The 17,295-nt window shown below is 32.5% G+C and overlaps 1 protein-coding gene across 1 annotated transcript; it reads left to right on the top strand.

Annotated features, from left to right (window-relative positions):
* Positions 1-6,381: 6,381 nt before the first annotated feature.
* LOC125861248 (serine/threonine-protein kinase BSK5-like) lies at positions 6,382-7,663 on the top strand. The gene is made up of 5 exons (XM_049541191.1): positions 6,382-6,475; positions 6,745-6,878; positions 6,963-7,068; positions 7,238-7,323; positions 7,457-7,663. Exons 2-5 carry the CDS (start codon positions 6,759-6,761, stop codon positions 7,661-7,663), a joined length of 519 nt encoding a protein of 172 aa, XP_049397148.1. The 5' UTR covers positions 6,382-6,475; positions 6,745-6,758.
* Positions 7,664-17,295: the final 9,632 nt, after the last annotated feature.

Here is a 17,295-nt window from a genome sequence, read left to right as displayed (position 1 = left end):
AATTTGAAAAATTTAAATTAAAATGATTCACCCTAAATTATCACTTATAGATATATTAGGGAAGACTCTAGTAAGTTTAAATTTATATTAATAAGGTGTTGATTTTTTTAGAAATTTTTATTTCAATAATGCTACAAACATGTATTTTCATATGATTTTCATTAATAATATATTGAGATGGTTAGTCTGAATTATTGTTTATGATAACAAAATTTCATGTGTTGTTCAAAAATACCTTTATATATGTATATTGGTAGAATTTATTAATGACAGCATAAAATTGACATTAATTTTCGTTTAGACCTCACCAAACCCCTATCACCCCTATCCCGGCCTTCCTCCCCCCCATCCCCGACACACATAAAAGAAAAATTGTTTCAGAAAAATATTTTAAATTTTCATTTTTTTTTACTCCACCTCATACCTGACCCCCTCCCCCTGTCAAATTTTTTTTTATGCCACCCCCTACCCCTTCTCCCTCCCCCTCGCCACACACCCAAGCCACACCGTCAATTGTTTTTGAGAAGTATTTTAAATTTTAAGAAAAAAATGTATGCCCCCTGCCGCCGCCATCCCCTTCAAATTTTTTTTGAAAAATATTTTTCTGGATCAGATCTTAGAGACGAATTTTGGAACGATCATCAGGGTCTTGTCCTAATTCACGTGTCAAGGTCGGGTCCTAAATTAATTATTGGGGTTGATTTTTGGATCATAAATTATTTTCCTAAAGAGTAATTTCTAGTCTCAAACCAAAAATAAAAGATATTTTCTAGAAAATATTTTTCATTCACCAACCAAACATTAAAAAAAAATTCTACTCACCAACCAAACTAAGAAAATAAGTTAGAAATTCATTTATTTTCCAAAAAAAGTTTTCCTTCGTACCAAATACACCCAGAGTACTACTTCTTTTTCTTGATCCTCAACGATCGGACACAATTTTTTTTTTAAAGAAAAATAGTGTTTTTCTAATAATTGACCTTATTTTAATGGTTGTTATTCGTTGTATTATGTTAATGATTTAAATATTTATCATGTGTTGTTTTGATAAAGGTCTATCAATTTTCACCTAATCAAAAATCAATTAAGCTTCTCTTTCTTTTTGAATTTTTTTTTCTATAATTAATGGATATGGTAATAGCGGAAAGAGAGTTAGAAAGGAGGAGGAAGAAGAAACTCACAAAAACTTCCTTTTTGTTTGAATTTTTTATTTCTATATTCTATATTTAATATTCCCTCTATCCTTATTTACTTGTTGATTTTTTCTTTTTTAGTTGTTCCTAATTGCTTGTCCATTTTGACAAATCAAGAAAAGATAAATTTTTTTCTATTATATCCTTAATTAATTATTTTGAAAAAGGTATAAATTCTTGAAAATCTTTGAGTTTTTAATTCATCTACTATTCTACTTCATAATTAATAGAAATAAAATAATAAACTCACTATGTCAATAATCATTTTCTTAATAGATATCTTAATTTTAAATTGAATAAATAATTAGAGACAAAGGGAGTAGATAGCAAAATTGCTCAAATATGTACAATCACAAAATTGAAATTGTAGAGTATATAATTTACAATATTGGAGTAAGTACCAAAATGGTCACTCAATTATGCTTAGAAACTATTCTGGTTGAGTGATCATCTGGCTATAAATCATTCTGGTGCTTAATATCTCACATGGTCCTTCAACTGTATATATTTTTTGAAAAACTATTCAATTTTGATTTTTAACTTAAGAATCAGTCAATTATGAATTTTTTCAAAGAAAGTCATCAAATTTTATTTTTTCACTCTAAAGTCATTCAACTCGAGTTAAGTGAAAGGAGTCATTAATTGATTTAATTGAATATTTTCTTATTTTGTTAAATAGATTTGACTGAATTTGTAAATAACACATCTATAATTGAGTGGCTTTATGTAAAAAAAATAATATTTATAGTTGAGTGACGTTTGAATTAAAAATCAAAATTGAATTACTTTCTATGAAAAAAAGTTTATAGTTGAATAACTTTTGAGTTAAAAAATCAAAATTGGATGACTTTTTGTGAAATTTTTTTAACAGTTGAATGATTATCTGTATATTCTAGCCAAATAAGTTAAGGTAGAATAAGAATATTGAGAAAATGATCAAAATAGTCCTTAATGTATGGACTTAGATTGATTTGGTCCCTCATATATGCACCTTATGGAAAAGGTCCTTTATCTATGTTAAAAACTTATCAATTTAGTCTTTTACCCTAAAACCCTAACATACACAAAACAATTCTGTCAAATTTAACAGAATAGTGCAGAGCACGTGACATACAAAAAACATTAACAAAACCTCTGTTTTCTTGGATCAGTCCAAACCATGACTCCCGCCTTTCCAGCAAAAAACACTCCCGCCTTTCCAACAAAAAAACCTCTTTTCTTGTAAATCAATCGACACAAGTTTTTCCCTTGTTGAACGATGTTAATCAAAAGAAACTCCAAGGGATCGAGCCCATGTTATGGTAAGAATTTATCTTGCTTTTAGTCGAGGCAATTCAAAGGCTCAGTCTATTTGTTATTCAAAATTTGCAAGGTTGTTACTACTATTTTTTCAATCGTTTTATATAAGATTCGTTTTTTTGTTTTTGGTGATATGAAAATCTACCGTTTTGATTTTTTACTATTGGCTTTTTTTGGTTTGTGTATTCAAGAATATCTAGAAGTTATGGTGTACAAAATATACATGTATAGTTACTACTATAATGTGGTCTTAATCGGCTAAAATATGTAATCTTTTACTGCAGATTCTGTGTTCGAGGAGTCTTTTTTTAGTATAAAAGTTTATCATAAAGGATTGATAAAACATCAACCAGCCAAACAGTATGTTGGTGGTATTATCGACTACTTTGATTATGTTGAATTGAAGAATCTCAATCTTACTGACTTGAAGAAAATGGTCGAATTATGTGGTTACCTGAATGATTCAATAATATTTTGGCATAAATGTGAGAAGCTTGGTAACAAATGGAGATTAGTCTCCACGGAGGTTGAAGCGAATAACATAAAAAAATTCATCCCCAAAGATAGAATAGTGGAGTTATATTTTGAGCATTTGGACTCTTATATTGGAATAGACGATCCAATTGGTTGCAGAACTAGTCGCATTCCAGAGAATGAAGATGTTGTTGGACCTATTGACAAAGAGTTTGAAAGGGAAAACTTATCTTCGAAAGATGATTTTGAGGATTCTGAAAACGAATTCTCCAATGATGAGGCGATGGTTGATTCACAAGGACACTATAAACATAGTTTTGAGGATGACAGAGAGCTTATTACTTATGAAATTCAAAAGAAGATGTTACATGAAGATGGGGATCCTGATTGTGTGAACTCTGAGGACAATAAGAGTTTGGATGGTGATTCAGACAATGAAAGTTTTGATTTTCCGAAGCATAATGCAAAAATCGATGGAAAAAATCCAATTTTGGCTTTGGAATATACTTTCGAAAGCAAGGAAGAGTTCAGAAATGCTGTCACAACTCATGAGGTAAGCCACGGAAGGTATATTCAGTGGAAAAAGAATGATAAAGTAAGGATGAAAGCTAAGTGCACACACAATGATTGCAGCTGGGTAATAATGGCGTCAAGAATGCACAGGGAAAAGACGTTTCAGGTAAAAACTTACAATCCCTCACATAGTTGTAAAAATTGGCACCATTATAACAAGACGATAACTTCTTCATTCATTGCAAGGACCTATCTTGATAGAATTAAACATAATAGGGGATGGAAGATGTCTGAATTCAGAGATACGGTTAGTGTCGAGCTTAAAGCTCATGTTACTTTAACTCAAGCTAGGACGGCTATGAAAAAGGCAATTGCATTACTTGATGGAAGTTTAAAAGATCAATTTGCCATTCTTTGGGACTATGTTCATGAGATTGACAAAACAAATCCAGGCACTTCAATTTATATGAAGTTTACTGATAATGAGATGCCTAATAAGCCATACAGATTTCAAAGAGTCTACTTATGTTTTGCTGCTTGTAAAGAGGCTTTCAAAGTTGGATGTCGCAGAATAGTAGGTGTAGATGGATGTTGGTTGAAGGGACTGATGTATGGGAATCAATTACTGACAGCAGTGGGTCTCGATGCTAACAATAACATATTTCCAGTAGCATATGCCGTTGTTGAAAGGGAAACCAAGGAGACGTGGTCATGGTTTTTAAACCACTTGGCTGGTGACTTAGAGATTGACAATCAAGAAAGCTGGACCTTTATGTCGGACAAACAAAAAGGTCTTGTCGAAGCATTTAACGAGATTTTGCCATATGTTGACCATAGATTTTGTGTGCGACATCTCCATAATAATTTTAAGAAGGCTGGTTTTTTTGGTTTGTCCCTCAAAAATGCTCTTTGGGCTGCTGCAAATGCTACAACTGTGGAGTTTTTTAAAATTTGCATGGAGAAGATGCATGAATTAGATGCCGAAGCCGCTGCATGGTTGAATGAAAAACCACCAACTGAATGGTCTAAATCACATTTTTCTACAGGTGCTAAATGTGATGTTTTGTTAAATAATATGTGTGAATGTTTTAATAGTATGATTCTTGATGCTCGAGACAAGCCAATCATAACTTTGTTGGAGAAATTAAGATATCTTCTTATGGCTAGATTCCAAGCTAATAGGGAGAAAGCAGAAAGATGGAATTCAGGTGACATTTGTCCTCGGATCAAGAGCATTTTGCACAAGAATGAATCTGCTGCTGCTGCGTTTATTCCAAAAAAATCAAATCAGTGGAATTATGAGATTCTTGGAGCATCGATTGCCGACAATTGGGTTGTGGACCTACAAAACAGAAAGTGTAGTTGCAGAAAATGGACTATAACAGGAATTCCTTGCAAACATGCAATATCGGCCATTTGGGCTAAAAATGATGTGGTTCTTGATTATGTTGATGATTGCTACAAAGTTGATACATATAAAAGAATTTATGAAAATACCATCTTTCCGATCAATGGATCACAATTGTGGCCTAAATCAAATAAGGTCCCTCCTTTGCCTCCGAGATTTGTAAGACAAAACAAGAGGGGAAGAGGCCAGAAATTGAGGAAACGAGAGCAAGATGAGACAGGATCAAGTAGAACAAGAATGAAAAAAAAACAAATATCTGTTAATTGTAGCTTATGTCACAAGCCTGGCCATAATATAAGGACATGTAAATTTAAAAATTATGTGCAATCTGAAGTAGGTGCATATGACTCGGCTTTTTGGATGCCTCCTACTTCATCAATTCTTGAAAAGTTACCGGTAATTTTTTTTGGCATAAAATTTGATTTGGCTCTCAATTATATTGTTTTATAAATACAAAACTGATGCATTGTACATTTGCAGGTTAGAAGAGCAAATTCTGGACCAAGTCAAGATTGTTTTGATACTTAATGCGGTGTTGCTATCAATTTTGGTTGGGCTAAACATGGTGCCACAACTTTTTTTTGTGTTAAGGACATAAGTACTGTTTGTTTTATGAACGATATGTAGTTTGTTGCTGCTGCTATTTTATGAACATGGTGCAATTGCTTCTCCTTTTGTTTTTTGCGAAAAGAATAGATGGTGCTGCTACAACAATGGTTCTTATGATGATAATATTATGTTGCTTTTCAAGTCATTTGCAGCTAATCTTTTTTATGTTGTGTGGATGGACTTAAGATAAGTGCTTAAGATATACTTTTTATTTTATCCAAACACTATAAAAGTGCTTAAAAGCTATTTTGTCTTAATGTACTTAAGAGTTGTGCTTGATATTCCACGGATATGATGTATAGAGGAGTTGTCACTAGTAAATAAAGGCGATATGGAGGAGTTTAATAACCATGAGATTGCACAAGAGACACCTCATTTCTATAATTGTGATGTTGTTGCTGCTATACAGAGCATACATCCTACTAACAATGTGCCTCATTATTGATGGCTCTTCCTTACTTTAGAACACCTGGCGGGGCTCTGTTCTGTTCCTCCGTGGCTTTCATTAGGAAGAGCTGGTTTTGCAGTTAGCATTTTCAGTTCTTTTGTATTTCTAGTACTATCAACAGGGGAGATAATTTTTGACTAAGGTTTTGTGCAGGTGTATCCTTGATTTACCTTTCTTATTCTTGAAAGTAGCAGTTCAATGAGGAAATATACATAGTCTAGGATTTGCAGTTCAAATTCGAAGGTTATCGTCAATAGTAAGTAGCTACTGATGTCATTCTTACATTTTTAACCTGAGTTCTCATATGGTTCTATCTGCATACATTTGTAACCTTTTCTTGTGTATGAATGAATTGGTTTTGTATATACTTTGGACAATGTTTATGTGTTGTAAAGGATGAGGCTAGAGCTGTGGGGAATCTGAGGAGCGAACGATTAGCGAATCTAATAGGATGTTGCTGTGAAGGGGAGGAAAAATTGCTGGTGGCTGAGTTCATGCCTAATGAGACCCTTGCTAAGCATTTGTTTCACTGTGAGTCCAATCCCCATTGCCAGAATTTTGTAACTCAGAAATGAGAATTATAGGAACTTTATGTTGTGATAGGATTTGTTGTGATCTAGATCATAGTTAAGTCCATGATTTAGAAGTCTGAGGGAAGTGATATAAGCATAACTTATTTGTTGTTGAAGGCAGATTGACTGTTATTTTGTGTCAATTGTGTTTGCTTTTACCAACTCCAATGGAATTTATTTGAGTCTGTGGTCCATGCTAATATTTGAAATGCTTTGAAATGGAACTAGGAGAGAATCAACCTATGAAATGGGCGATGAGGTTGAGGGTTGCTTTTTATCTATCGCAAGCTTTGGACTACTGCAGTAGCAAAGGTCGGGCATTGTATCACGATCTTAATGCTTATAGAGTCTTATTTGATCAGGTAAATATTGATTCTACTGCAGTTTTTGTTATAACTAGGTTGTGTTAGGTGTAGTGCGTCTTACATTGGTTAGCGTTTTCACAGGATGGTAATCCTAGACTCTCTTGCTTTGGCTTGATGAAGAACAGTAGAGACGGGAAGAGTTATAGTACAAACTTGGCTTTCACTCCGCCCGAGTACTTGAAAACAGGTCAAATATGATTATTTTCTCAATCCAAAGTGTTGTGAGATGGAATTTTGTTGTTTACCGCAAAGCTAAATAATTTACAAATAAGTTCAGGCATTTCTTTTAGTATTATGCTACTGTCTTTCCCTTAATTCAGCTAAAGTGAAAGTTGAAACGTGTTTATGATTGCCAGGAAGAGTGACCCCTGAAAGTGTAGTTTACAGCTTTGGAACAATGTTGCTAGATCTTTTGAGTGGAAAGCATATTCCTCCAAGCCATGTAAGTTGCTAAAGATTCTCTTGGACCTAAGGATGTGCATTATATGAAATCCTGTGTAAATTGAACTTTGTTTATCGACTCTATTACTCGAATTCCTAAACTTGAAGAGCACTGTTTCTTTACCTTCTTGTAGGCACTTGATCTAATTCGGGGGAAGAATTTTTTGATGCTTATGGATTCTTGTTTGGAGGGTCATTTTTCAAATGATGATGGAAGTGAGCTTGTTCGGCTAGCCACTCGCTGTTTACAGTATGAGGCACGTGAGAGGCCAAATGCAAAATCTCTCGTCACTTCACTTATGTCTCTTCAGAAAGAAACAGAGTCATACTGTGCCCCTTGACTTGCTTACAGATAACGGAAACATTTAAAGAACTACTACTTACCTTCTTTCATTTGTGAGATAAAAAATTGATCAATACCTTACAGATGAATACCTCCTTTTTGCATTTTGTTATTTCGTTGTCTAGGAACACACTATAGTAACGTTGATTCTGTTACTATAGTGTGGATATATCCTATGTCTTTTGCTATCTCATATTTTCTATTTAGTTAACAATGGAAACGAAACCCTGGTGGAATTATTTGACTTACAAGAAGGAAACATATTATATTTTAATTGCTATGTATTCCTCAGATGAATCACCTTGGTTTCTCCTTAATTTTGTTTCATATAATGCTTGGAGCCCATGTTTGCCATTGATCAAGAAAACAGAGGTTTTGTTAATGTTTTTTGTATGTCACGTGCTCTGCACTATTCTGTTAAATTTGACAGAATTGTTTTGTGTCTGTTAGGGTTTTAGGGTAAAAGACTAAATTGATAAGTTTTTAACATAGATAAAGGACCTTTTCCATAAGGTGCATATATGAGGGACCAAATCAATCTAAGTCCATACATTAAGGACTATTTTGATCATTTTCTCAAGAATATTCTATTATTCACTCATCATTTACTAAACATTTATATAGTATTTCAAGAATAAGACCATGCTTGTTTCGTAACGTTCAAGTATATCCATTTTCTTGATTTCCAAGTCAACAAATTTATAATGGGTACAATCCTAAGGGGTCGTTTGGTTGGGAACAAGTTATCTCAGATTTAATCATCCTGTGATAATTTATTCCATCATGTATATGAGATAACTTATCTCATCACTATGGTATAAATGGTGGGATAAGTTATCCCAAACATGACAACCAAACAAGACACCAATTTTTATCCAAGACTATTTTTTTATCCCAAGACTATCTATTATTATCCCTTACACCAAACAACCCCTAAAAGATTAATTCTTCTAATATTATGCTAGTGATCCAAATAAGATTTTTTATGGATTAATTTCAATAAATTTCTACATCTTACCATTAAGTAGTATTTGACTATATGAGGAACCATATCAAAATCGCAATGGTAATCAATCTTTAATTGTTGTTTTACTTCTTCTCATTCAATTCATAAAAATGTCATAATTCGTCTTATGAAATTTACTTTTATCATCAATGAGGTTGATACCATATTATTAGAAATACGGTAAACCTCACTAAATTATTACTCAATAAATTAATAATTTTTTTAAGATAATATTTTTCTTGGAAAAACTCACTCATTTCAATAAAATAATATATTTTCAGAAAACTCCTATATAAATATATGGTCCCATTAATTATAAATCATTAATACTTTAAAAGTACAAATATATATACACAATTTAGTGAATTATGATTCTATTGTGTTTTGTTTTTTGTTAAACTTTAAATCTAGTTGAAGTTCATTTCTAACTTTTCTTATTGCATCCTAAAGTTCTGGTGTTGTCTTTTCGAACTGCACTATAAAATTGTAAAGAGTTCTAGATGCAATAAGTGTTTCTTTACGCATAATTGGTTCCAAGGATATTGTATGATCTTCATCATAATCAACATTGTCTTTTAGATGGTATCCACAATTTCTTCTAAGCTCTGGACCTCTGAACATGTATCATTGTCACATGGATAATCCAATAGGTTATTGACGTTCATTTTATTGCGGTAATCGAGATCATTAATCACGACCTCAAGTTCTTGAATGATGTCGTTTTCACATGTGGGTTCATTCAAATTCTATGAAGATTTCATCCTCTGAACAAATTTTGTTATGTCGAAAATAATTTGTTATTGCCTCTTGCTGAACATTTTTAGTCCAAGTCAGGACTGCAAAATTGATAGCATCCAAAACATTAATCATTCCTGATTAATTTTTCCCACTTCATAGTATTCTAATATCGTACGGTAAAATCTGTTGCGATAATACATCTTGAAAGCTCTTATTATCTCAGCTTCATAATATTGGATCTCAAAACACTCTTTAAGTTAATAAATATTAATTTATCGATTAAATAACATCTCTATAAAATAATAATATTTTATAATTCCACATGTATTAATTTAGTGATGTTTTACTGTAATTGAAAGTTGTAGTAAAAAAACTCAATTATCTATGACGCAAAATGAAAAGAATTTCCCGATAAAGCCACCCACAGAAAATATGCGAATCGATTCTATCAATTAATAATGAATTAATTTGCGTCTAAGACTTGCACATCGCATTCTAAGATGTTTTTAAATTAGTTAAATAAGAAAAAGTATATTATAAAGGTAAGCTAATCAGAAAATAATTTTTTAAACTAATGATAAATATATTAAAAAAATTATCATAAATAAATCAACTTAGGGGAGTTAAGTATTATTCGTTTTATTTCAATTTGTTTGTCTTAATTTGATTGGAAATGAAATTTAAGAGATCGAAGAACTATGTTAAATCTTGTAGTCTTGATACTAAAATGTCATTTAATTTTGTGGTGTTAAACATAACATGTGAGATATCGAAATTAAAGAATTTTCAAATTATGAAAGAGACATTATTTTGAAATAGACTAAAAAAGAAAGTAAGATGATACTCACTTCATTTCAAAATAAGTAAATTGTTGGGTCTTTTTTCATAGTTCAAAATAAGTATATTCTTCAAAGTTCAAGAGAATTGTTGGAAGCTTCTTCCATTTTTGTCCATCATTTACATTTTCTAGGTGATAAATTTAATACAGTTAATTGTTCATAATTATGATTTTACTTTGAATTATTTACATTTACAAGAATAGTTTGAGAATAACTCAAAAGGGAAAATGTAATGACCCGGTAGGTTATTTTTAGAAATTTTTATAAAATTACCATTTTGCCCCTTCCGTCATTGACCCCGTGTCACTTTTGAATGAGTTTTGAAATTGATTTCGAGTTTGAGTGAAAATTTATGAATTATGGAAAGTTTGGGAGTTGAAAGACTAAAGTTGTTGAAAAGTGGTTTTCAGTGTTTTTCGGAGTTTCAGTCTCGGAATGGAATTCCGTCGATTACATTAGTTTCAGAATGTGAAAATTGATTTGAGAGAGTTGCCAATTTCATATTCGGAGTCCTTTTGAGGATTTGAGGCCCTAAGTTTGAAATTGTTTAAATTTTAGTCTTTGGGTTGACTTTGGTCAACATTCGACCTTCAGATGCTCGAATTGGATTTTCGACAGTTCTGTTGGATTTGGGGGATGATTTTAGGCTCAGGAGTGATCTTGGTTGAATTTTTAGAATCCCCGAGATTGATTTGACCTTTTTAGGTGTTATGTTTGTTTCTTGTGACTTTCACGAATTTCGGGTCAAGAAGACCTCAAATTCTTGTTTTGATGATTCCATTGAGTTCAGAACATCGGGTTTAGTTATGTAGCATATTTGATTTGTGTGTACGGAATTCTGAACGAATTTCGAGGGTCCTTTCGATGAATTGAGAGTTTGGCTGAATTTTATGATATTTGATGTGCTCGCGTTAGTGAGAGGTTGTTCACTTTCGCGAACACCTGCCCGCTTCCGTAGGACTGGGTATAAAGTATCGAAAACCAAATTGCCGAATTGAATCAAAATTTGATACTTTGGGTATTCGTTATGGTATTCAGGAGTAAAATTTTAGAATTATGATTTCGGGTTTGAGTTTGGTATGAGACATTAGTACCATTTGGTATTTGGTATTACCCGAATACCGAATTATTTACCTAATGAAGATCATGTTGTATCAACATGTCCATTACTCTATAGTACAAGTCCAAAGAAGAAACTTAAAGAATGAACATAAACAACTCAAATACATGTCTTTTAGTTGTATCAATTTGTTTTTCTTGATGTCTTCTTACTTATTGATCTTCTATTATATCGTGCATCCATATAAAAAGATAGAAATGATTGAAAAAATAGTATTAACTTTGTAATACAATCGGCTACAACTTCACTATGGTATTACCGAATACCATACCAAATTAAAATTTAATTTATCGATTATCGAATTATCAAATAATTTTTGATATTTAGCATCTACTTTTAACTACCAATTACCGAGTTACCGAACACAAAATTTGATGATCCCGAACCAAATACCGAACGCTCACTCCTACGCTTCCGCGACCTTCACTTTAGAGGAGGCCGAGTCGCGAAAGTGATAGTCCTTTTTTTTGCGGGGTTCACTTCCGTGAACCAAGGTCGTTATCGCAATGATCACGTAAACGACCCTGTGTTTGCAAAAGCGACTTCAAGTAAGGTCTTTGGCCTGCCATTTCGGGGTTTTACCCCATTATGAGTTTTGGAAAATCGTTGGAGGTGATTTTAAAGAGTTTTCTTGTGCTAAATCATTTAGATAAGTCCTTGTGACCCTAAAACTTCTATTACCTTTTTATCATTTGTGGATTTTAACATCAAAAAATTGAGATTTTTTATTGGCAATTGGCAAGGTTTTCAAGAACTTGAATTCTAAGGTAAAATGGTGATTGTGAACTGATTTTAAATCCTCTTTCGAAATGATTTTCACCAATGAGTTCCAAATGTCTTGGGTAACGTTTTCAAGTAAAGATTTTCAAATTCAAACCTCATTTTTGGAATTAGATTTTTGAGCATTTGACCCATATTTCAAAGAGTATGATATGAGTGTTGTTATTTCCGGAATCTTATTGTGATTACTTGTTGAATTATATTGTGTGGATTTGGACCTTGTTTGAAAACAAAAAGCTCAAGTCTTAGATTGACTTTTGACTAAATTAAGGCAAGTGAATTTCTAAACCTTGTAAAACTTGTAGAATCTTGTATTTTCCTTCATTTTGTATGTTGCAGAGTAATGGAAATGCGGTGATAGGTTCAATTACTCTACTTGATTGATCTTACTGAATGGAGAAAAGGATTGAATGAAAAATGCATGTCGATAGTTGTGTTTTGTGAATTGCCTTTATCTTGATCCTAATTTGTTGATTGATGAAATGTTTTGATGACATCAATGTGGTCTTGAATTGCTTGAGTTTATTGTCTTCCTTATGATGTGAAATTGCTTATTTGCATTATTTTTTGTATACTGTGATAAGTCATGTAGTGATTATGCCAATGAAAAACGATTCCCGCAAGTGATATTATATAAACCCGATGGGAGATGGTTTCGGCTATTTATATTGTGCCGATGGAAAATGATTCCGACAAGTGACATTATATAAAGCCTGTGAGAAATGATTTCGGCAAGTGTTTGACTATTATAAGATTGATCTACTTGATACTTGTGATTGATCTACTTGACCCTTGTAATTGATCTACTTGATATTTGCAATTGACACACTAGATACTTGTTGATTCTTGTATTGTGACTGTTGGACTATGATTGTTAAGCCTTGTGAGGTGTGTATTGTAAATTGTTAGGTTGAACTGATTTTTATGTAAGTTGTAGCTGCGGCAGTTCGGTTGGGATGAAAAGAGCACTCGTATTCTAGCTTAGTTTTATCCGGTTTAGTTGGTTAACTGTTGAGTACCATGTTGTTTGGTACTCACTCTTTTCTTCTACACTTGTGTAGGTCTCGAGCCCAGACCCGTGTGATCAGTTTTTCTTCATCTTTTTTCGAGGCTTTCAGATGATACATTGAGAGGTATCTACTTGTCATTCCGACGGACCCTCTTGTTCCTTATTATGCTTTGTTCTATTCGAGAAACAAAGAAATTGAGACTTGTACTTATCTTTCAATTTGTATTATTTTATTAGTGGCTTGCACGTGTGACAACCAGATTTTAGGATATTTTTAAAATGACTAAATTTTTCGCTCTTATGCTATTGTTGATTTATTTTCTGCGCTCCTTTCGTATTATTGGACTTGAGGCTGACCTGTCTTGGTGGGATTAGACGAGTGCAATCACGTCTATTTTTGGATTGTGACAAAGTGGAAAGTGGAGTTCAAATTATGTCCTAAACTTTTTTTTCTTAATAGGTGTGTATTATCTCAACAATTCACTTATTTTAAAATAGATGGAGTATAATTAAAAAAGGAATATATTATTAATTTTTATAAGGAAATTTAGTGTTACAATCAGACTTGATGAGAGGTCTAGAAAATTAGGAAAAACTACCTAACTAAGTAAACATAGCTATTATTTATACATAGTCTAGAGATACTTTCAAAAAGTTATCTAATAAAACAATATTTAGGGTTTTATAGCAAATCTCTCCCCTCTTTCTTTTTTGCTCGCCCCTCTCTCTCTCTTTCTTCTCTCCTCTCACGTTCCCTTTTCACTCTCTCTATTTCTCCCTCTTTTTAATTCATTATGTGAATCTTTCTCCTTCTCCCTCTATGTTTCTTATACTAATTCGAAATCTCATTAACGTCTTACTTGAGTTATTTTTATCTAAACATGTGATTCTTGTTCTTTAATTTTTTTCTCGATGGTTATTAATTGTTGATTTATTTTTTTGATGAATTAACGCCGTTATATCAAAATTCTCATATTGGGTTCTTAATTTCTTTAATGGGATAAAGGTCTGAAAAATATTCCAACTTTGGTTGGATTTGTTGTTGCGATACTAAACTTTCATAAGAACCTATTACCTCCCTAGACTATTTAATACCGTATTTTTTACCCCCTGAACTATTTAATAGTATATTTTAAAGGTATATATGTGCCCACGTGAACACATTACTATTTTTAATCTAGCATTATTTTTTATGTCCACGTGGGCAAATATATATGTTTAAAATACGGTATTAAATAGTCTAAGGAGGTAATAGGTCCTCATGAAAGTTTAGTATCGCAACAGCAAATTCGACCAAAGTTGGGGTATTTTTCAGACTCTTATCCCTTCTTTAATCTTTGATTTTTTTTTCTTCTTCTTAGATTGATACAATCAATGATAGTTATGTATCCGAATATTTTTATCTGTATATCAGGAAAACGGATAACATGTTATCAAATTTTACCTTTTTTGATTTATATATATTATACAACCAACTGTGTCTATGTATCAGATAAACTATATATGAATGACACAATTATTTTTAGAAAAAAAACTTATATATGTATTGTTAGATTATGAATACGTTTATACAATCCTATTAAAATAAGAATATGTTTATACAATCTTATTAGAATAGGAATAATTTTATACAATCCTATTTAGAATAGTAATAGGAAGACAAATAGAAATAGGAATAGTAAATATTATCCTACTTGGAAAGGATTGTATTCTAGTGTCTATAAATAGGGTCTCAATGTAATAATGTAGACACAACAACAATTCAATAATATTCTTCTCCTATATTTCTCACATGGTATTAGAGCCTCTACGATCTTGGTAAACAATCAAAGAGCTTTCACTGCCGGCGGGGGGCTATTATCCATATATGCCGCCTGTCCGACCAATGATTATGTTAGCAAAAGTTGGGTCACCGTGTATCTTTCTGGTGACTATTTTCTCATATCTAATTTGTGTAGCACCGTGCCATCATTCCGATGACTACTTTCTTATATATAATTTGTGTAGCACCGTGCCATCATTCCGGTGACTACTTTTTCATATTTAATTTGTGTAGCACCATGCGATCTTTCTGGTGACTACTTTTCCATATTTAGTTTGTGTAGTACCGTGGATTTATCCGAACTATTTTCTCATATCTGAGTTGCATAGCATCATGTGTCTTTTCAGTGACTCCTCATATTTGATTTGCATAGTTCCATTCGTCTTTCGGTGACTCTTCAAATCTGATTTGCCTAGGGTTGTGCCATCATTCCAACCCTACCCGTACAATTTTTCTTTTTCTATAGGGTTGTGCCATCATTCCGACCCTACCCGTATTATTTCTCTTTTTCAATAGGGTCGTTCCATCAATTCAAACTATCCTATATAATTTCTATTTTCTAGTTGGGTCGTGACATCATTCCGACCCTACCTATTTAATTTTATTTCTTAGATTGTGACTACTTTTAGCCATCAAATCTAATACTCTGGTGTATGAGCATGTTTTGGCCAATTTTTGGTGACTTTCTTGTCTAATATTGACTCATTTATTGATTCCAACATGATTCATATACTTTATACTATATTTTGAGCACTTTGTTGCTCAGGGGGAGTTTAGTAGCCTTGTATGTCGATTATGTGAGTCACTCTATGGTCTGAAACAATCTTTGCAAGTTTGGTTTGGAAAGTTCAACACTGCAATTTTATCACTTTGTGTTTTATCGGCATTCTGCATCAAATTCAATATTTTATGAGAAGATTAAGCACATTGAGATTGACTGGCGTTATGCATCAAATCTAGTATTTAATGAGAAGACAAGCACATTGAGATTGACTGTCAATTTTGTGAAATCGACTGATCAACCTGCGAATATCTCACCAAACCCCTCATCGGTTCTCGTATTAATTACATTTGTAACAAGCTAGGTACATGAATTGTATGCACTAGCTTGAGGGGGAGTGTTAGAACATGAATAGGTTTATACAATCCTATTAGAATAGAAATAGGTTTATACAATCCTATTAGAATATGAATAATTTTATACAATCCTATTTAGAATAGTAATAGGAAGACAAATAGAAATAGGAATAGTAAATAGTATCCTACTTGGAAAGGATTGTATTTTAGTGTCTATAAATAGGGTCTCAATGTAATAATGTAGACACAACAACAATTCAATAATATTCTTCTCCTATATTTCTCACATGTATATTTATTTTAGGGGTAATACAATATTTAAACCATATATCAATGTTTGTTTCATTTGTGAATCACAGAAAATTAACACAAACTGTATTTGTATATTTATATTAGGGGTGATACAAAGTGTATCTTTGTATCTATGTTTTAATTTCAATGTTAATATGTGTATTTATGCGCGAGATTGTGAGAATAAAGAGAGAGGCGAACAAGATTTGGGAGAAAGAAAGAAGAGATTGTGTAAATGTGTAACTTAGTTTTAATCGAGATACATGTTGTATATAAGATACAACCTGCTCGCCTCCTCTTATCTATCTCTTGATCTCACTCGTCTCTCTTATCTCTCGATCTCGATCTCGCTTACCTTTTTCCTCTTTAAAATTGTTGCTATGGATAGTAATTAGGCACACTGCAATTATTAATCATAATTATGGTCCAAACTATAGCTATCACTGAAAATTATCTAAGTTTCATTTTTTGTAATGACACAACAAAATCAAATACACAGTTTTCTCGGTCTTGTATTATGAATTCATACGGATGAAGTACATAATATATTGAACAATAACAATAACAAATTTAATGTAATCCAACATGTGAAATTGAAGAGGCTAGACTGTACACATATCTTATCTCTACCTTTGAAAAGGAAGAAAGACTGTTTCTAATAAACCCTCTCGACTGAATAAAAGATGAAAAAGAACCTCCAGGTCATTTCTGTGTTTTTCCTTTTGTGTGTCATTTAGAGCGTTCCTGTAGCGATCCCAAGTTATTTATGACTTGCTGTGACTGACAGTTCGGTCACCTGGTCGTTCGTTTGGTTATTGTGCGAGTTTTAGTGTTTTTAGAGCTTATGAACCTTGATCGATCATTTTCGATCAAAGGTTCAAGAAGATGACATCATAATCCAATTCTGACGATTCCATCAGCTCCGGAAGGGTCATTTTAAGCTAGTAA

This window comes from Solanum stenotomum, chromosome 4 (assembly GCF_019186545.1).
Source record: "Solanum stenotomum isolate F172 chromosome 4, ASM1918654v1, whole genome shotgun sequence".
NCBI classification, from domain to species: Eukaryota; Viridiplantae; Streptophyta; class Magnoliopsida; order Solanales; family Solanaceae; genus Solanum; species Solanum stenotomum.
Note: the sequence above shows the minus strand (reverse complement) of the source record. Positions and strands in the feature narration are given on the sequence as shown.

Excerpts from the sequence above, each read along its gene's own strand:
- LOC125861248 (XM_049541191.1), top strand. The coding sequence starts at position 6,759 with ATGAAATGGGCGATGAGGTTGAGGGTTGCTTTTTATCTATCGCAAGCT. Across the intron at positions 6,879-6,962 it reads ATAGAGTCTTATTTGATCAG|GATGGTAATCCTAGACTCTC; the intron begins GTAAATATTGAT and ends GCGTTTTCACAG. Across the intron at positions 7,069-7,237 it reads GCCCGAGTACTTGAAAACAG|GAAGAGTGACCCCTGAAAGT; the intron begins GTCAAATATGAT and ends TATGATTGCCAG.